General features: G+C 43.6%; 1 protein-coding gene across 1 annotated transcript in view; it reads right to left on the bottom strand.

The window, feature by feature from the left end:
* ACTN2 (actinin, alpha 2) overlaps positions 1 to 21,630 on the bottom strand; it is a 58,822-nt gene that overhangs the window by 21,287 nt on the left and 15,905 nt on the right. The window contains exons 2-11 of the mRNA XM_011935761.1: positions 21,287 to 21,401; positions 20,241 to 20,360; positions 19,043 to 19,129; positions 16,502 to 16,589; positions 14,751 to 14,829; positions 11,248 to 11,329; positions 6,713 to 6,798; positions 5,209 to 5,301; positions 2,872 to 3,102; positions 180 to 327 (exon numbers count right to left, since the gene is read on the bottom strand). Coding sequence (XP_011791151.1) covers positions 180 to 327; positions 2,872 to 3,102; positions 5,209 to 5,301; positions 6,713 to 6,798; positions 11,248 to 11,329; positions 14,751 to 14,829; positions 16,502 to 16,589; positions 19,043 to 19,129; positions 20,241 to 20,360; positions 21,287 to 21,401 — 1,129 coding nt within the window. The remainder of the gene's footprint in view (positions 1 to 179; positions 328 to 2,871; positions 3,103 to 5,208; positions 5,302 to 6,712; positions 6,799 to 11,247; positions 11,330 to 14,750; positions 14,830 to 16,501; positions 16,590 to 19,042; positions 19,130 to 20,240; positions 20,361 to 21,286; positions 21,402 to 21,630) is intronic.

The raw sequence follows: 21,630 nt of genomic DNA, 5'->3' as shown, positions 1-21,630 counted from the left end.
AAATTTTCATGCCTACCTCTTAAATTTGGCACTGAGACAGGAGCAGAGAAAGGTAATGACACCTGCCTTTAGTGTCACAGACATTAGGCATAGTTAGTAAGGACACGTCGTGGCTCTGATGTGTTGAGCACGGCTCAACTCTGGTTTTTCAAAATCCAATCTGACTCCTGTCTACTTACCATAAGCCCAAGTCTCGTGGGTTGAGGCCTTTTGCCTGAACTTCTCAGCCAGGTGTTCCAAGCGCTCCAGTCTCCGAATCTCATTGAGCAACCACTCCTCGTAACCCTTCTCAGCCTGCTCCAGCCTCTGCCAGGCACCAGCAATATCCTGGGACGGTTGGAAGCGAAGGGAAGCGAATGTGTAACAAGCACCTTCGTTACATTCTGAACTCTAAGGCTTCTTCTCTAAATCTCCTCCACTACAGGACTGATGGTGTCTTCCTGCTGTTTTCTTTTCCTTCCTTACCTCTCACCCCAATAACCATTCAATTATTTGGCTTCCAAATGTCTTAATTATAATTCACTGGGATCTTTTAAGATGAACATAGTTGTTATCAGTTATCTTGACACTTCTCCAGATGCGGACAAAGATGCAGAGGGCTGACAATTTCTGGCTACAAGAAGATAAAGCCTCAGGATGGCTCAATTCAAAACTCTTCTCTTATGATTATTTTTATTTTTTAAGAGGTGGAGTCTCGCTATGTTGCTGTTCTTTTGAGTCTTAGGCTCTGGCAATCCTTCCACCTCGGCCTCCCCCGTAGCCAGGATTACAAGCATGTGCCACTACACCCAGCTTCCAAAACAACTCTTATTCAGTGACTGGGGTGAACTGTCCAGCCACCCAGCCATCAACCACTAATTTCTGGGCATCTGGCATGTAGCAGGCACTAGTGAGAAACTCTGAAAGGGTAAACAATACCTCTAAAGTTCCCCATTCCCATGCAGCTTCCATGGTGGGGTGGGGAGAGAGACAATCATTAAGTACTTAAGCAATTTCATTTCGGAAAGTGATAAACGAAATGCTGTAAGGGAAAAAAAAGCAGGGTCAAGGGATACTGCCAGCCCTGCTTGTCAGGGTGGTGGTCCCTGTGGCAGGTTACTTAGAGAAGACCCCTCTGAGAAGGGGGCATCTGAACTGAGTCCTCAATGACAGAAAAAGTCAGTGATGTGACGAAGTACGAAACGAGGGCTCCTGGGCAAGGGAAAAAACTCGAATGCCCAAGAGGGCATGTGCTCTGCGTGCGGGAAGGATGGCAGGCAGGGTGGTGTGGCAGCAGCGGAGTGAGGCAGGGCAGACTGAGAGATGCATTTGGCAATCATGCAGACCCTCATAGGCCAGGATAATGAACCTGGATTTTACTCTAAATACTTTGGGGAGTCACTGGAGGGTTTTGAGAAGAAAGGAGATGAGATCTGATTCATTTTGTTAAAAGATGACAGAGGCTGATGTATGGGGGATCAATTTTAAGAGGCAAAAGAAAAAGAACCAGTCAGGAGTTACTTGCAGGGTCCAAGGAGAGAGAATGGTGGCTTAGCATAGGCCAGTGGCTGTGGAGGTAAAGAGAAGGGGATTAAGAGCGTTTACTTAAGATGTATTCTGGAAGAAGAGCCAATGGGATTGGCTGAAGAACTGGATGTAAGAAAGTGACAGAAAGGGAAGAATCAAGGATGAAACCTGGTTTTGGGGGTTAGCAACTTAGAGGACAGTGATAGAACTTACTAGGATCGAGGAAACTGGGAGGAACTCTTTTGGATATGTTTGATTCAATATGCTATAATATATCCAGGTGGATATACTGGCCTGGAACTTGGGGAAAAGTCAGAGCTGGAAATGTAAAATTTGAGAGGTATTGGCATTTAGGTGGCAATGAAAACCATGGGCCTGCCCAGGCATGCTTGCTCATGCCTATAACCCCAGCATTTTGGGAGGCTGAGGTGGGAGGATCGCTTGAGCCCAGGAGTTTGAGGCCAGCCCTGGCAACACAGCGAGATCCCATCTCTACAAAGAAATAATTAGCCAGGCCTGGTGGTATGTGCTGTAGTCCCAGCTACTCAGGATGCTGGAGTGGGAGGATCGCTTGAGCCCAAGAGATTAAGGTTGCAGTGAGCTGTGATTATACCACTGCACTCCAATCTGGATGACGGAACATGACCATGTTTTTTAAAAAAAAAAAAGAAAAAGAAAAAACAAGCCATGGGCCTGGATGAGATCACCTGGAGGGTATAAAGATGAAGACGGCTCAGCACCAAGCCTGAGAATCACTAGCATCTACAGGGAGAGGGAGGAGGCAAGGCCTTGAGCAGAGATGGAGAAGGCCTCGCCGGTCAAGGAGGAAGGAGGAAGAAACAGGAGGACCAAAGTGGAAAGAACTTCAAGAAAGGAGAAATGGGCAGCTGGGTCAAAGAAACTGAGAATATAAAAATACAAATGATCCCAGCACTTTGGGAGGCTGGTGGGCGGATCACAAGGTCAGGAGTTCGAGACCAGCCTGGCCCATATGGTGAAACCCCATCTCTACTAAAAATACAAAAATTAGCCGGCCGTGATGGTGGGCGCCAGTAATCCCAGCTACTTGGGAGGCTGAGGCAGGAGAATTGCTTGAACTCGGGAGGCAGAGGTTGCAGTAAGCTGAGATCGCGCCACTGCACTCCAACCTGGGCAACAAAGTGAGACTCTGTCTCAAAAATATAAAAATAAAAACAACTTGCTTTGACAACGTGAATGCCATTGACTTTGACAAGAACCTTCTTGGTGGAAGCAGGGACAGAAGCCAGCTGAGTGCAAGTCCAAGGGTAAAAGAAGTGATGAGTGGGGGCGGGGCGCGGTGGCTCACGCCTGTCGCCCCAGGACTTTGGGAGGCTCGCTACTCACCGACACCATCTTGCCCTCGGAGGGCATGAAGGCAGGCCGGTTGCTGATCCGCAGCTTGGTCTGCAATGTGTTGAAATTGATCTCCAGCTGGCATTTCTCCTGCACCTTGGGCGGCTTGTGCTTCCGGCGGTAATCCCGGAAGTCCTCCAGTTTCTTCTGCATGGCCTGCATTGTCTTCTCAGGAGTCCGGTTCTCCAGCCAGGGGATCGTGCGACGAATCCATTCCAAAAGCTGCTCCCCAAACATAAAAACACTGCTGAAGACGCCGGCAAACCCCCTTCCCCAGTTAAAAAAAAAATGAGGCATCCAATAATTGTAATGGATGAATCTAATGTTCCTAAAATCACTGAAATGTGGTACCTCTATGCACAGAGGCATGAATGAAATGTTCAGTGTCCACCCATGGTCACTAGTGATCACCCCAACGATATCAAACACAGGTCGAAAACTTAAAGTGAGCACGTCAAGTCGTGTCTTACAAGAATGTGACGTTTACAAGAAACTCAGGGACCAGACATTAGCAGACAAATGCTGGATGGAGCTTTCAAATTAAAAAAACCAAACAAAACCAAACAACCCCAAAATACTTGACATGGCACAATTGTAGTGTAATAAATTCAGCAAAGAACTGGATTTCACTTAAAATGTGTTTTTAAAAAGTAAGCTGAAATCTAATTAGATTACTTACTACACAATGGTATTGTAAGGCTGCATCTAACTCAATGCCAAAGTGTATTTTAACATCTAGCCTTTAAGTAAATCTGCATGACAGAAGTGAACGTGGTAGTGAGTTCCTAAGGACAAAATACACATGCACCTCCTGAATTACTACCTAGGTCTTAGAAATGACTTGCTGAAAACCCCATTATTTACACCTATGCCTACTGAGCACTTGGAAAATGACAGCAGATTAGAATGAAACATAGTTTAAATGGTGATATACCTAGAGTCGAAGGGTTTTAGGAGGATAAATGAAGGACCCAGTAAGAAAAGGGAGGACTGAATTCCTAAGGATCCTCTGGCCTTCAGTACTGGCCATGCTTCATGTCTGGCAACCTTGTCACTGCCATTCAACAATGCCATCAAGTTGAATTTTTCTACAGCAGCAGTATGAAAATATGAACTCAGTATCATTAAGTTACACCACTATTTATTGGAAGATTTATCCCAAGTGTCCTGATGCTTTTACCAATAAAGACCAAATATCAGCTAAATTAAAAAGCAGGCCGGGTACAGTGGCTCATGCCTATAATCCCAGCACTTTGGGAGGCTAAGGCGGGCAGATCACCTGAGGTCAGGAGTTCGAGACCAGCCTGGCTAACACGGTGAAACCCTGTCTCTACTAAAAATACAAAATTAGCTGGGTGTGGTGGTACACGCCTGTAATCCCAGCTACTCAGGAAGCTGAGGCAGGACAATTGCTTGAACCTGGGAAGGTGGAGTTTGCAGTGAGCCAGGATTGCCCCATTGCACTCCAGCCTGGGCCAGAAAGCAAGACCCTGTCTCAGAAAAAAACAAAAAACAAAAAACAAGGCAGGGCAAAAATTGTTTGGTCTCAAGTATGTGTCACTGTACTTGAGTCCAATTTAGAGAGGAGGTGGCTGGGGGCCTCATGCAGCCCATGTATTTGGGGAAAACAGTGCAGATGCAGAGAGGCCACTGTGTAGTTGCTACGTATGCTATAACAGGAACACAAAGCAAAACAACCTGGAAAGTGCTGTCCTAACCAAGAGTCTGGCTGAAGAGCTCTGGAAAGGCACCACAGAAACTCATGCTCAAATATCCTGCAGGGAGAGTTCTGTCTTCCCCAGATTTCCTCTGGATATTTATACAGACACACAAGCCCCAGCCAGCTCCGCACACCAGGCTGGGCCAGTTCCTTTGACACTGGGTCTGTGTGTGGAGTGAGGCTTTTGCATATGGAGTGCATCCTATGTGATGTTGGTAGCCAGTGAACAGGGAAAAAAAAAAGAAACAAAACAAGTAACGCAAGGTCGTCTAGGGGTGTCCAACCCCGGGGGTGCAGAGCTGAGCAGAGAATCGCATTCTCCTATCTTCAGACATGCAAACTACACCTTTCTGCTTTGGGATCGTTGGAAAGACCACTGGGGATTATGTTTTTGCCAAAAGTTAGGTTACTACAATAGGAACAACCTCGGAGATCAGGTGTATTTTCCTGCTTTCGTCCTATCTGAGATGAAAAATGCAAAAAAAACAAATATATATATATATATATATATATCCCCACGGAGTATTTTTTCACCCTCTGTTTTCACCCTCTGTGCCTTAGCCCCTGCGTGAGGATGGACAGAACTGCAGGTCACCAGTTTCCTTTACCTCACTCGCTAGCCTCTCATATTCTTCCATCAGCCTCTCATTCTCTTGATTCACAGCAAGAACCTTACATATCCTGTTAGCCGCTGTCTCGGCCTGTAAAACACAATAGGTAAACAGGACGGCTCTGTCGACGGGAATGCGCACACACAGCATGGAACGAGGTGGGTGATGAGAGGGGACAAGGCGGGTGGCGTGCTGTAGATGGTGCAGAATCTAGGTTAGGGTGCGGTCAGACTGAAGGCATGGCTTTTGTGTACTATGAATCATTTCACACCTTTGTTACAGTTTTCACACAGACTTACACGGCAGGCTGATTAGACTGTAGGGAATAACAGGGAGAGAGCATTAGTCTAAAACACAAACTCGGTAAACATCTAGCAAGTTAGTCACAGAAATATGTGGGTCCAGGAAACCAAGATCTTGGGTCCCTGAATGTCCACCTGAACTCTCCACTGATCTCATGACGATGGGATGGAGACTCCCTGAATAACATTAGCCTTTGGAAATCAAGGCAAAAAAATAACTGGGTCAGGAAAATCCAGATATACCATTGCACTTGAATGCACTGAAGACCTCCTCATCTCCTGATATGAATATGTAGAACTTTCTGGAGGGGATCCTTCCACAGAGCTGAGTGTGCTTTAAGACTTTGTCTAACCTAGATGAGAAGTCATTGAGGTAATACACAATTCTCTATCATCTTTCGTGGAAAGGAACTAGGGGCAGGAGTGGCAAAGTGCCTTGAACCATAATTGTCTGATGGAACAAGAGAAACTTGCCTATCTGGCTTCTGGGTCCGCAGTCTGTCCCCAGGCCTTTCTTCTAAAGCCCTCATCAGCCTGTTAGCATCCTTTCCCAGTGATGGGCTTCACAAGCCGTCACTGAAATAATGCATGCTCCCCCCACTGCAGTCTATCAAGATCCTCCAAGGAGAGGAACAGAAACAGAAACAGGTGAATATGCAGAAAGCTGAGGGCCATTCTTCCTCAAGGTCCCTTGGGCTATTTGTCTTGAGAAATGTAAAACTTTTTGAGGTTCCAACTCTGTTATCCCTTCCACTACTTCACTTCAAATAAGATTAGTCTTGAAGGATGTTAGACCAAATCATGGAACTGTGAAGGCAATTTCTAAGCAGAGAACAAGGCTGGGTTGGAAAGGCATTCATTTCTCCTTATCACATTTCCCCTTTACCAACCAATGCATGTGGCTCAATTTTCATGGCATTTTTTTTTTCTAAAGCACAAATACTTTCCACAACTTACTAATGAAATAAAAGAAATATATTAAAAGTAAAACACATAAAAACATTTCAGGAACTGTCTAAAGTTAAAGCTGTTAAAAAAAAGTTTTCACAGTTTAGAACTTGCCATATGAGGTTATTAGAAAACACTCAGAAAGATTCCAAGGTAAGATGTGAAGCGCACAAACACACACTCAAGTATGCACACACAACTAAAACCAACAGAGAGTAACACAACAGCCTGGACGGACAAGTGTTGAGTACCTGCTCCGCGCCCGCAAAAGCGTGGTAGAAGCAAGAGACGTACGTCATGATGGCTCTTTCATCGGGTTTAGGGGTGTTCACGATGTCTGAAGGGGGAGAAAATAACACAGGACGCGCGCACACACACACACACACACACACACACAGACGAAGGAGAGAAACCAGGGAGAACAGAGGGAAGAACAAATTGGTTTACACTGACCGATTTTCTGTGTTTCGCGGCCCGTGGTCCTGAACCTCAGGAAGGCCGTATTGTATCGAAATGATTCGTGAACAGGATGGTTTGAGCCAGCAAGTTTTTTAAGGATCAAACTGAGGGCTTGTTTTCTCCCCCACCCCTTGATGGGCTTTTAAAGGTGGATTCAATGGTTTCACGTGGAAACCTGGTCTGTTGCAGATCAGAGCTTGTTACCCCTTCCTCGTGACTCCGGTCCTCCGACCACATCAGGGCACCTGGCTCGTCTGCTCTGGGGAGCGCAAGTCACTTTGCAAGATGCGGGGAATATTCACAGTGCTGCACTGGGCTGTCGTCCCACTTCCCCTTCCCCACCCAAACAACTGTTGGGGAGTTCTACTCTGTAAAGTGCCTTGCGTGAGGATGAAATTCACTAGAGAGGGCAGCTCTTTTAATAATTTCTATACATACTTACCATATCGCTTATAGAAATCACCAAGAATAACAAAATATCTAAATCATCAAGAATAACAAAATATCTAAATAAGCACAAGCCATGTAGACCCTTCAAGCACAAGCCATGTAGACCCAAAAGAAGGGTCTACATGGCTTGTGCTTATTATGACTCACTACTATTTCTACTAGTTGCTGAAATAGCCAAAAGGAAGACAGAAAACAGAACCATGAAAACCTACATCCTTTCTTCCTCCATCTTGGTAACACTATTTTTTGGTAAGCTGCTTTTTAAACTTGTTCATAAACTTGGGTCAGTCAATGGGTCAGAGTGAAGTTAAAAAGATACTTGACAATTCCCTATGGTGAAACCTAGTCATTGGGCTCGCAGAGACTATGAACAGAAAGGATGTGGGGTTGTGTAACTACGCAATCTTCCGGAAAACAAACATGAAGGGCATACCACTGCATGAACAGAAAGTAAGTTTCAAAGAAAGCTAGACTAAAAAAGACAAACAACTGCCTCCTCAGAACCAGAGAGTCTCCTTACTCTGAGGAGAGGGCGGGGGGGAAAAAGAGGAAAACAATTGAAAAAAAATTAAGACACAGAAGGTGAAGGGTGAGCAGTGACTCATGGTTTACATCCTCACCTTCTGTGCACCAGCAAAAGCATGATAGTAACAGGAAACATAAGTCATTATGGCTCTTTCATCAGGTCTGGCAGTGTATACTAAATCTGTGTGGAGAAAAGAAGGTTAACTGTGTGGATGTTCTAATACCAGCAGGCTTCTGTTAAGCGCTTCCTCAGAGGTGCTGGAATCAGGAATCTCCCTCCTCGCCCCCATACACTTATGTTGTTAAAATTTTGGCTCAAATCAAAGAAGTCACACCTGCAAAGTGATTACTCTCTGTGCACTTTTGAGAACAGTCAAGGAAAATAAAGGAATTGCCAAAGAGAACAGCAAGGCCAACCCAGAAGAGCCCTAACCTAGCAAGAAAGGCACATCTATGGACAGAATTAGGCCCTCGGAATTGAACAGAGCGCACACACCAGCACACCCACCGGGACTTTCTATTACTACACACGGAGGGCCCGGGAGGCCACAAGGTCCCTTCTGCAGGTTCTCATGGAACAAATGTACCCAAGATCTAAACCTAGTCTGCACCTCAAACAAAGATTTGTGGAGGGAAATAAACAATTTTTACAACCTTGTAAAAGCACAGAAGGTAAGTTTAGGAAGAGTTTCACCAGTTTTTGCTGCAAGTAACAGTTCATGGGTGAGTGGGCCAATGAGCCACTTTAAAATCCCCACTTGGGTTCAGAGACCAACATGAATGACAGGAATTAAGGTCCACGGCAGCAGGCAGGAAGGCAAGGATTTACCAAAAGGCACTCATGATCTGAGGAGACCTGGACCTGACATTCCCATCAAAGAGCAGCAGAAATTTTAAACTGCTGATAGAATGCTGTGGTGATAGGAAGTCCAAATGCAGGCTGCAAACGTACAACAGGGAATGCGTGGCTAAATCTGTTAGGCAGTGATGCCAACGCACGCTCTACATGCAAGGTGACCAAGTTCAGAATTGTTTGCCGGAAGATTCTTTAGAGCAATTATTCTGCAAAGATAATAAAACAGTGTGTGAGCATTCTTCTGAACCGTTAAAAGGGAAAGATGAAGAAACACACGGAAGATTAGGAGGAGGAAATGAACACAGTGCTCACACACCCCATCTGCCTGAAAGGATGAGCAGAATGGACATCTGCCCAGACCAGGACTCAGAGACTAAGGAAAAACCAAAGAACTGAGAAGAGAATATTAGCAGCGCCAGAGTAACATCGATGATGATCCTGCCAATAATTCTACAAGAGTGTTTGAATAGGAAACTCACCTTCGGCTTAGGATATTAGGGAGGCATGAATACACTGGAAAATTTACTAAGCATTGTCTGTTTTCTCCTCTCTTTAGTACCCTGGCTATTAACCCAAGTGGGAAAACTCAAGATAGTTATTTATCGTATGAAAAGGTCAAAAGAAAGACGATACAAATATGAACTTAGCTTAGGACAGATGGAAAAAGAGGAAAGGAAATTTCCTACGTTTCTACTTCAGTGTTTTACAGACTTTGTCCCTCTAAAGACTTTTAGAGAAACCATACCCGATAATACAGATGTTTGATTAAAATGATTAATTAATGAGCAAAATTAGAGTTCTAATTGAAAGATTGCTGTTTTGGGTTGAACTGCATTTCCCAAAAAGATACACTGAAGTCTTAACTTCCAGCACCCCTGTGAATGTAAGCTTATTTGGAAGTTAGATCTTTGCAGATGTAATCAAGTGAGGATGTGGTCATGCTGGAGTTGTATGGGCCCTTAATGCAATGTGACTGGTATCCTTGTAAGAAAATATTCACAGGTCAGGCACAGTGGTTCACGCCTGTAATCCGTGCACTTTGGGAGGCTGAAGCAGGTGGATCACCTGAGGTCAGGAGTTTGAGACCAGCCTGACCAACATGGTGAAACCTTGTCTCTACTAAAAAAACAAAAATTAGCTGGGCATGGTGGCGCATGCCTGTAATCCCAGCTACTCAGGAGGCTGAGGCAGGAGAATCTCCTGAACCTGGGAGACAGAGGCTGCAGTGAGCCGAGATCCCGCTACTGCACTCCAGCCTGGGTGAGAGTGAGACTCTCTCAAAAAAAAAAAAAAAAAGAAAAAAGAAAACATTCACAGAGGGGAAAAGGCCGTGTGAAGACAGAGGCAGGGATTGGACTGATGCTGCCACAATCCAAAGAATGTCTGGGGCTTCCAGAAGCTGGAAGAGGCAAGGAAGAATCCTCCCCTAGAGGCTTAGGGTGCTGCCTACTCCCTGATTTCAGACACCGCCTCCAGAGCTGTGAGAGAAATTTCTGCTGTTTTAGGCTGCCCACTTTGCAGTAATTTGTTACAAAGGCCATAATACAATTACCAAAGCAAGGAGGAATGGAAGATTGACAACTGACTGTAATCAATTTCCTTAGTTTTCCCCAACATCGCTAATTAGTGGAAATAACAGACCATTAGGGAATAATAATATTTACAATAACAAAGTAATATATGAATATAAGCTTCTTGAGGGCAGGGTATATATCTTATACATCTCATCAGCTCCTGCAGTACCCAGCCGAGGGTCCTGTTCATGGTAAGTGCTCAGTAAATGTCTGTTGAGTGGTAAATGAATCATGAATAAATAAAATGAATGAATAGTGTCCACATATCTGTGCTTTCAATGGTCTGCTGTCGGTACAGCTCACACAAATTCACCATATAAAAGGGGCAAAAAAGTATTTGAAGCAAGTCCCCAGAAAGAGTGATACTGAAGTGCAAAACACATGGAAATTATTTCAGCTCTAAATAAATTAAATTTAGATGAATTAAAAGCAATATGTGAACATTTGGATGGCACACTGATGGCTGAATGCTCCATATTCTATATTTCAATTCTCTAACTTCTGGCTGGAAGGAAGGAATTTTTTTCTCTTAAGTATGTCACAAAGGGATTTATTTGCTACACTTGTCTCTACGTGGTTAGGGAGAAAACATTATGATGTTGAAAAAAAATATATAGGAAATTTTTTTTAAAATTATAAATAAAAGCATCTTGTTTCTTAGCCAAAGCTGAACTTTTTACCAAATCCTTTTGCTGTAATGTTGCTGGATTGTTGGAGGATACAATTTTTTTAAAAAAATTTTATGAACAAGCTACACATGAAAATCTCTACTACTCATATGGCCAGTGACAGAAACTTGTTAGGAATCCAAAGCACTTAGGATGTAACTTAGCTACGAAATTCTGTAAGGTCCCAATGTGTAGCCATAACAGTTGTAGTCTTCAAATTTTCTCTAACTCAGCAAACACAATTGTCATCTCACCTTCAGCATCCAGCATTTTAGGAATATCCAGGTGCTTCTCAGCGATTTCCATGGCCAGGTTAATATTTCCTATGGGGTCATCCTGCAGGAAAACCAAGACAATGAGATTTTTAAAATGTGTTTTGAAACAGGACTTATGAAGAATGATTTTTACATACCTCACTTTAGGACGGACACCTTCCCACCCGCACACAATTGCAATAGTGTAACTTGCTTTTTCATCTTTTCCCAATTACTTCAAACATTTAGAGAAACATCAAAAATGACAGAAACCGCAAAATCCATGCACACTTCAATCATAAAGTGTAAACAAAGGGTTTAAGAGAACAAATGTCTTGATAAGAAAGGACACACTGAATCCATCAGCACTGATCTTCAGGCCTATAGATAACATTTAAATCATTCTAAATCATGAAACATGCATTTTCCAGACTTGGAAGGGGATCTTGGAGAACCAATACCATGATTTTAAATATTGGAAAGCTGAGGGGTAAAGAGATGAAAGAAAAACGTTGCTAGCTAAAACTTTCAGCGGGCTAAAGAGTGTTACTAGTGTTACAAAGGGCAAAACTCATGTTAAAGCAAGAAGAAATGACAAAATCTTAAAATCATTAAGTGAATTCATGAAAAAAATTTTGTTCTTAGGATTACATTTACCTTCCACCGTAAAAACTAGTTAAATATATGTAACATAGTAAAATAAATTTAACCAGAGTATATAACTAAAATAGTGAAAACAAAGAAGATGCAACATTTATTTTGATCCACTAGAGAAATTAACCATTAAGAATTTCAAAAGAGATGAAGGCAAGATAGAAAAATCAAAATGAAATGTAGTATTAGTCTGGGGATGACTTTAATGAATTTTAATAACAAAGTCATTTCAATATTTTAGAAACCACAATGTTTTTCAACGAGCACCATTATTTTTATACAGTGAAACACTGAAAAAGTGCAGGTTTCAAACATATTCACAGTGCTCAATGAAGAAACCAAAGACAGCTTTCTGGCCTCACAGAGTATACAGCGAATTCAGTAAAAAAAAAAAAAAAAAAAAAGTTTTTAACTAAAGGTTGTTTTAACAAAGCTTATCACCTGAGACTTTGTGAAAGTTATCTCATTTAGAGTGTAATTTAAATGATAAAATGTGACAATTAAGTATTTATTTCCTACCTCAGCTATTGGCCATGTGACCTCTGGTAGATTACTGATTTCCCACTTTCTTCATCTGCAAAACTAGGATAATAGTAGTACTTACTTTATAGGGTTACTGTGCATTGTAAAGATTAAATGTGTATGTGAGATTCCATATATATGCATATATGCATGTGTGAATACACATGTATGTTTATTTGTTTATAACAGTGCCTGCTCTGGTGCTATATAAGTGTTAGTTGCTATTGTATTATATAAGTATTTTTCTACTTTCTTAGATGACCAATTACTACAGATCTACTGACGTTTTGTAATACAAACTGACCATAATAAACTGCTAATGAAACTGGGTCTATGCAGTACAATCCCCTCATTTTGCAAATGAGATTAAGATTAATTGAAAAGAAATGTACACTGTCTACATGCTTGGATCATTTCAAAGTAATTCAGGGGTAAGAAAATACATCCATTGAAAAGCTGGGAAAAAGTTCCATTTTCATGGGCTACCTTAAAATATTTCATTCTCAACCTTTAGGATGCCAGTAAACTCTTCACATGCTACCCTGTATGCCATGGAGGCAGGCTGGGGGCAGGAGGCAAGCAATGGATAACTAAAAAGGTGGTGGAAGCCAGGACACTCTTCTTACGACCATCCATGCCACACGAGTGAGGTCAGCATGCAACAGCTGGAGTCCACGCCCAAACACAGCAACAGCACGTGAACGGCGAGCTCAGCACACCAGCACCCAGCAGGAAATGTGTAGAGGCTACACAGAAATGTGTAGTAAGGGTGGGCCTTGCTTTTACCCTTAAGTCTTTACACATCATTCTTCTTTTCTTTTTTGTTTTTGAAATTGAGTTTCACTCTGTCGCCTAGGCTGGAGGGCAGTGGTGCCATCTCAGCTCACGGCAACCTCCGTCTCCCGGGTTCAAGCCATTCTCCTGCCTCACCCTCCTGAGTAGCTGGGATTACAGGTGCCTGCCACCACGCCCAGCTAATTGTTGTATTTTTAGAAGAGACAGGGTTTCACCACCCATGATGGAAAACGAAATCAAGGTCCTTTCTGAATCTTGTGGCTTCTCTGTGCTGCCTTACGCACCATTATCTCTAAGGCAGCACAGAGCATCCACAAGATTCAGAAGCGACCTTGATTTCTTTTTCCATCATGGGTTACATTTGAAAACTAAGTTTTTGTTTGGGAGTTGGTGTGTCACTCTGTGGCCCAGGCTGGAGGGCGGTGGTGTGATCCCAGTCCACTGCAGCCTCAAACTCCTGGGCTCAAGTGAGCCTCCTGCCTCGACTTCCCAAAGTGCTGGAACTACAGGTGGGAGCCACCACACCCGGTCTTAAAACTACTTTTAAAGAAAGAATTTGAATACCAATCTGAGACTTAAACACACTAAACCTTTACCTTAAAGGGAGAATTGCAGTTTTCTAAGTTAAATTTTCTGAAAAAAAGCAAAACTCAAAAAAAAAAAAAAAGCCTGCCCCAAAAACTTCTTTTGCAAGGCTACAAATGATGGTATTTTCTATCAATAACAAGATAGTTATGAAGTAGACCTTGTGTGACAGATGAGTTAATCAATTCTGAATAAATATGTCTACAACTAAATCCTCCAGAGAAAGTCAAGGGACTTTGACTTTAAAAAGGCTTAGACGGGCTGGGCACAGTGGCTCACACCTGTAATCCCAGCACCTTTGGGAGGTTGAGGCAGGCGGATCATGAGCTCAGGAGACCATCCTGGTCAATATGGTAAAACCCTGTCTCTACTAAAAATAAAAATAAAAAAAATTAGCTGGGAGTGGTGGCAGGTGCCTGTAAACCCAGCTACTCGAGAGGCTGAGGCAGGAGAATGGCATGAACCTGGGAGGCGGAGGTTGCAGTGAGCTCAGATCACACCACTGCACTCCAGCCTGGGCAACAAAGCGAGACTCCACCTCAAAAAAAAAAAAAAAAATAGGCTTGGACTATTTGAGCCTTTCTTCCCCGCAAAAATATAGGCTTCACTTCTCATATTTAGAATCCAGGAATGTAAAATCTCTAAAGAACATATAGAAAGCCTTCATAGTAAATCAAGCCAAATCAACAAACATATCTTGATGTGGGCAAAAAGGGATGACTTAGCTTTGGGTCTTGTTTTCCCTGATTTTAAGAGGTAAGTGTTTTCCTGGCTACCCTTCATATTTAGATCATGGGAAAGGCTAGCTGGGAGAATGTACTTTTTCCTGGTGGCCATTTGTGCAGGTGGCCCTGGAGCTTGTGCTAGGCCGGTGCTGATGTGCTCATTTGCAGGACATGCTGAGATGCGTGGCTGGGGACACTGCATGCTGTATTAACAAGAATAACCTTGTTAAGCTTTGAGTAGTCAATGAGGTCAGGCCGGTGTCGGTGGATGAGGGCACAGAGTCCAAGGCCATCTTTCCAGCTTCACAACCGTCGAGAAGAACAGGAACACGTGTTAGTGGAGAGAAAGAAGCAGCCAGCGTCCGCACTCAGTCAGATGTTGGCCTTCCTTCTGTCTGACTTAATGCGTGGAAAACCCCATGTAGCTTCCTCTTTACCCCACCCAGTGAGCTTGAACACTCAACCTCTTCCCAGGGTCCACTGTACTCCTCTTCTTTCGACTTCCTCTCCTGAGACTTGCTGTGTCTCCTGCCCCCGTCTGGTCTGTGCTGGCACAGGCAGTGACAGGCAGGGAGATGCCTCTACTGCTGTCCCTGCCCGGCCAGTCCCAGGTTTCCTCTCTCTTCTCCAAGTATCCATTCTGGCCCTTACCCCTGAGTCTACCCAATAAATACACACAAGGACGTCTACCCTGCAAATGTCCAGAACATGCTTCCTCTAAAAGTTCTTAGGATGCCTCAAAAGCCTCCGTTAGCTCCCAGATACTCCTTTGTCTTTCTTTATAAAGTTCTTTTCTTTTTCTTTTAAGGCAAAGGCATGTAGGTGAGGGAGGACATGCAACTAGCAGGGCAGATGTTTATTTCTGGTCTTTTTTCCCCCATAGACACCAGCTCTAAATGCCCCATAGACAAGGGCAGGCCAGAGCTTGCTGGTGATAGTGGGTTCAGTGAGAGCAGAGTGTGGGAGTTCTGTTCCTCAAAGGGTCTGGGGTAGGAGACCTCCGTGAGAGTTATCAGTGCTACAATGCTGAAGTATTTGGGCCAACTGGGAGTCAGAAAAAGAAAAGCAAGATGAGTGGATGCAGGTCTGGGTACTTCAACTTTGACACCTGCAGAAAGTCCCAGCCCTTGATAGCTTCTCTCATCTGCCAAACAGCACATTGTAAGGACAAAGAAGGATTCTCTTCCCCTTTATCCTCCCAAGGCCTGGCTCAGTGCCTGACGCTTGGTAGACATTCTGAGAATATTTGTTTAAACTAGAAGAACTTCCCCAGTTTTTCACCGTGGTTCATCTTTATCTTTCTGATTATCAGTGGCCAGTGGTGGGCCTTTTTGCACTCATGGGTAACCTAGCATCCGAAGGTGAAAATATAACCAACTCTTTCACTTCAACACAATAATGACCAATCTACATGAGAAAGACTGAAGCAAGTGACAGAATCATGCTCTCCCCTTATGTCAAGATTTTATTCATCTCATTTCCTACAATTTTTCAAACATAATTTTTCTACCTCTTTTGAATTTCAGCAGAGCAAAACTGATGGATGAAGGATCGTTCTATTTCCTACAGGGCTGAGGGCTGAAGAGTCGCTAGTCGCTAGTAGGGGGTACGCAGACTCTGCCAGGGTCCCCCTCATCCCTGAGAAACAACAGCCATTCCTGCTGCCTTTTCCCAATACCAAGGTGAAGACTAAAGTAAGATGCATGCTTATAGCCCCAAACTCAGTAGAATCCTTCTGGCACTGCAACACCATTCACTTACAAACACAGTGCTGTCTTACCAGCATGCTAAGGTTTAATCCAATGTTTTCCTTTGGGAGACTTTAAGCATCAAGAATTCTACAGCCTGAGTTCTCCTCCATACATAAAAGGTTTCTCAGGCAGGAGGAAAACACAGGTGCACACAAACACTGTTCCCCATGCTACCCGCAGATTCCACTGACAATACAAGGACCAGGGGCCCTCGGTGCTCACCTAGTATGGAAGTTCTGAATGTTTACATTTCTATAAGGAGCAGTTTTCCTCTGACACCAAAGCAGCAGACCTTCTTTGGCAGATGTTTCTGTAATGACAGCCAAGAAACAGTGGCCCCAGGGAAATGCCACTTAGTTCACTTAGCTCCTAGTCACTTTCAAACAGACCTCCCAGGGGGTCGATCACCAAATACCTCATCTCTTCTTACAGCCTCTGCAAGGCATGGGAGCCAGAATGCTGATCTTGGTGAGTAACTTCTGATGACACTTAGAGACTTCAAAAGGACAATGCAGGAGCAATCACAAGCTCCAACATAAAAAGATACTAAAACCAGACTTCAGGGTGGTTGGTGACTTACCCCTTTTTAAATGAAAATTTTTTTTTTTTTTTTTTTTTGAGACACAGTCTCACTCTGTCACCCAGGCTGGCATGCAGTGGTGGGATCTTGGCTCACTGCAACCTCCGCCTCCCGGGTTCAAGAGATTCTCCTGCCTCAGCCTCCTGAGTAGCTGGGACTACAGGTGCCACCACCACGCGCGGCTAATTTTTGTATTTTTAGTGGAGACAGGATTTCACCACATTGGCCAGGCTGGTCCCAAACTCCTGACCTCAGGTGATCCACCCACCTTGGCCTCTCAAAGTGCTGGGATTACAGGCGTGAGCCACTGTGCCCGGCTGAAAATAAATGTTCAAGACCTGTGTGTACCCCATTGTGTGAGGCGACACTGGGGGCACCTATTATTCAGGATCAGAGACTAAGTGTCCAATTTGAAAAGGAGGCTGTGGATGCTGACAGACCTTTCCCTGCCTCTTGATTGCATCCTTAAAGAACTAGCAAAGCTTAATGCTGAGCACAATCTGTAATTGAAGTGAGTGTTACAGGACAATTGAATCCTTTGTATTCGCTTCATGCTTACTGTACACAATCCTGAAAAACATGCAAACATAAATAGTCTACAACACAACTCACATGAAAAAATAAAATGTGTGTAGTTGATGACAACTAATCTGTCATTCGTCTGGTTTGTAATTCATACTCCTAGGTAAATGGAATTCACAGATGCTACCGCATCTCAAATGTATTCCTTTACCAACTGATTTTGTAACACTTAAAGGGTTTCATTGGTAAATTTCAAATTTGGCCAATTGACTTCTGACCAAAAGAAAGACCCAGTACCATCTGTGATGACCATAAAAATGTGCTGCTCAGACATCCCACGGCTGCAGCTGGGAGCACAGGGCAGACAACTGACATGCCAGCTGCAGCCCCCTGAATGTACCACACCCCTGCATTCCCACTGAGGCCACATTCCCCAGGGCTGCTCCAGTCAAAGACTGGGGGGTGAAGAGCAGAGCTGAGACACCCCTATGCGACGTGAGACTCCTCTCAGGGCAGTGCAGGATTAAAGGCTCCATCAGCCTTGCGAAATTAACCTCAGAACTGCACTGCAGCACCTTGGGAGGCTGAGGTGGGCAGATCACGAGGCCTGGAGATCGAGACCATCCTGGCTAACATGGTGAAACTCTGTCTCTACTAAAAATATAAAAAATTAGCCAGTGTGGTGGTGGGTGCCTGTAGTCCCAACTACTTGGGAGGCTGAGGCAGGAGAATGGTGTGAACTCAGGAGGCGGAGCTTGCAGTGAGCCGAGATCGCGCCACTGCACTCCAGCCTGGGCGACAAGAGCAAATCTCCGTCTCAATAAACAAACAAACAAACAAAAAAACCAGAGTCAGAGGCTACTCTGGCCTGGGCAGAATTATAAATAATGTCTCCACCCCTTACCACTCAGGTACTTGGTTACCTACTAGATTACAGTCGGGGGGGCCAAATAGTTGGACAACGCAGACAGCCCAGAAACACATTCTGCAGTTATACACTTTGTGATTTGAGGGCCAAACAGGCAAAGTCCTAATTTTAAGAATGCCAATTTGACACTTTTCAACAGTGCTGAATTCATCAAAATATTTGGGAGTATAGTTAGTGTAAAAGACTAAAGATTTTTATCTTCAGTGGCAGTGCCAAGGATTAAGACTCTATGATAATGATGGAACGGTAGTTAGGCCAAAAGATACAGTGACAATAGAGGTCTTGTTTAAAAAGAAAAAGAAGAGAAAAGAAAAAGGGAGAGAGGTAGGGAGGAAGAACGTAAAGGAAATAACAAATGAACGTGGATTGCAACAGATTCTGTTTTTATACCTGGGGTATAAAAAGTGTTTCAGTTGTAAGACTAAAGAACTCTGCCATAGCTGTAAATTTACTAGTATAATAAGCAATCAAGAAGCTCAATAAATGCTCATTTGAAAAAGCGACTTCTGTTCTGAACATGTGCTCATCTTTTGCAAACCGATTCCAGCCTCCCTGAATGAAACAGTGCTGCCGGGTCCTTTCCTATACACACACCAAATGTAGAAGAACCCACTTCCATGTCTCTCATTCAATCATGTAAGTGACTGTTGGACTTTCAAATATCTTGTTCAAATTTTAATTCATAAGCTCGATTTACCGATTATACAATTAGACTTTTAACCATGTCTTTTACCTTCAACCGAAATATCCTGAATAGCAAAGCGAAGGATGATGGTCCAGATCATGCCCAGGGTCATCTTCACGTTGCCGTCAACAATTTCTGCAGGTAAGAAAACAACAAATTAATGTAAAGATAACATAGTCAGTACATGACTCTTCTCGTACATATAAGTTTTGACTTCAGAGCTATTGGAAAGTGTGCATATGGAAAGACCAGTTTATGGTTTTAAAAGTATCGCAGTATGTCTGGTTATAAATACGGTATTCATAACCAAATGTCTCTAGTTTAAATAAATTCTGAGTTAATAATAAGCACAAATCTTGCATATGTATTATCACTGAAAACCACCCAGGAGTCTCCAAAGTTTTAACATGCAATGAGTTAAGATGGGTTTTTTTGGTTTTTGTTTTTTTTGTTTTTTTTGAGATGGAGTCTCACTCTGTCACCCAGGCTGGAGTGCAGTGACACAACCTTGGCTCACTGCAACCTCCGCCTCCGGGGATCAAGCAACTCTCCTGCCTCAGCCTCCTGAGTGGCTGGGACTACAGAGACTACAGGCATATGCCACCACACCCAGCTAATTTTCTGTAAATTTAGTAGAGACAGGGGTTTCACCATGTTGGCCAGGCTGGTCTTGAACGCCTGGTCTCAGGTGATCTACCCGCCTTGGCCTCCCAAAGTGCTGGGATGAGCATGAGCCACTGTGCCCAGCCATGAACTAAGGTTTTAAATAATCAAATAAACAGAACGCAGACTCATCTTTACCCTGACCCTTCTTACGGCATTCCGCAGCTGACAAGTAGCAGGACTCAGTTGTACATACGGAGATATGGGTGGTAATCTCAACTCCCGCTGACCTCGCCAAATTCCCAGTCTCCCATAGAGAACAGAGACACCACTTCCTTCCTGTTAGTTCTTATTAAGAGTCAGTGGGACATGTAAGTTCTTTCTCAGTCCTGTAAGTGTTCTGAAGATGACAGCATTATATTTAATTCTATGCTTTACAAAGAACCTAGAGCTTGGTCTCCCACTCAGGGTACCATTTGTTCTTATCTCTGTGCACTCAGTGCCCTAGGGGAGAGCCTGATACAAGGCAGGTACAGTAAATGGTGAAAGGGAGGGAAGAAGAGGAGAATTCAAGTTGCAGCCCACACCTGCGCTGCAACTGTGGTCAGTGTGGCAGAGAGGGCCGCCCCACCACACCTCTCACCTTCAGCCCCGATGGACACCAGTTTCACCCCTTTGCTGGCTATGTAATCCAAAGCTTTGTTGACATTAGCAATTTTGTGGAATCGCATTTTTCCTCGGTCAGGTTTGGGCAGCCTTTCCCCTGTTGGATGAAAAGAGAATCATGCAGACATGGAGACAGTGACCTCTTGATGCGGAATCAAGATGCCAAACCTCAGAATCCATTTTTTCCCTAAAAACAAATGGTTACATGACTATTTCTGATGTGTGCCTGGTCTCTCTAAATCACAGCAATGAGGGAACAGTAACCAAAAGGTTTTCAGGATCAAGTAGACCAGCAGGGAGACATACTATGAAGGACATATGTTTTTCAGATCTGCAGGGAGAGTCTGGTTTGGCCCATGATCCAACTTACAAATGAGTAAAAAGAGAAGCTGGTTAGAGTCCCTGGAGTATTCAGAGTTGCTGGCTAACTGTTAGAGGAAGTCAGGATGGCCTAGTTAAAATCACAGAGGTGGCTGCCAGGGTTCGTTCGACACCTGATTATGAAGATATATGGATCAGGGCAGATCTGCCATAATCCTTCCCAGTCACACTTCTCCAAAGGTGATCCATTCTCTAGTCCAAAGTCTAAATCGCCCAATTGAAATTCAGGACAAATCAAAGCCCCCCTGGGATTTTAGCTTGTATGTTCAGAGTTCTGCCAACATCTACAACATGGAGATTTTTGGATACAAGATGATTTCTGGAATACGCTCTAGCTGGACAAAGAGTAGAGAGGGCAGCATGGAGGGAGTCATGTGAAGTCATTTTTTCTTCTCTTATTTTGTTTCAAGCTTGGTGGTATAAACATTATTTTAATAAGTCATTTTTAAAGAGAATTCACTCCTTTTTTAGAACACAAAAATAACTCCAGGCAGATTGTTCTTTGGAAAGGTTTTCTTTGGCAATAATACCATGTTCTTGCCCAACCAAGTTCAAAGTGAACTTCTGATGTAATCATCTTTAAATAGTTGCTTACCTACTGATAACACATGAAAGCATAGGATTGGGATATATAACACCAACCTGAGATGACTTCCAAAAGCAGCATGAGCTTAAGGCCATTCCTGAAGTCTTCTTCGATGTTCTCAATTTGGGTGCCAGCTTTCCTTAGGTGGGAGTTACACCAGGCAGTGAAGGTCTACAAAGAAAACCAAACATGGTTTAGCACAAGCCCATCATATTTCAGATCCCTTCCTCACAGATAACACTTCACACCTTACACGTTCCTGGGAATCTACAAGGCTGGGGCTGCTTGGGCTTCTAGAGGATGGAGAATTTGATGGAAAGAACTGGAAACCCAAAAGAACGATTTTAGTAAATTTTCCACTTTAGAGACAAAACCTCTCTTTTTTTTTTTTTTTTTTTTT

This window comes from Colobus angolensis, unplaced genomic scaffold, assembly GCF_000951035.1.
Source record: "Colobus angolensis palliatus isolate OR3802 unplaced genomic scaffold, Cang.pa_1.0 Scaffold148, whole genome shotgun sequence".
Lineage (NCBI taxonomy): Eukaryota > Metazoa > Chordata > Mammalia > Primates > Cercopithecidae > Colobus > Colobus angolensis.
The sequence above is the reverse complement of the archived record's forward strand: the minus strand, read 5'-3'. Positions and strand labels throughout refer to the sequence as shown.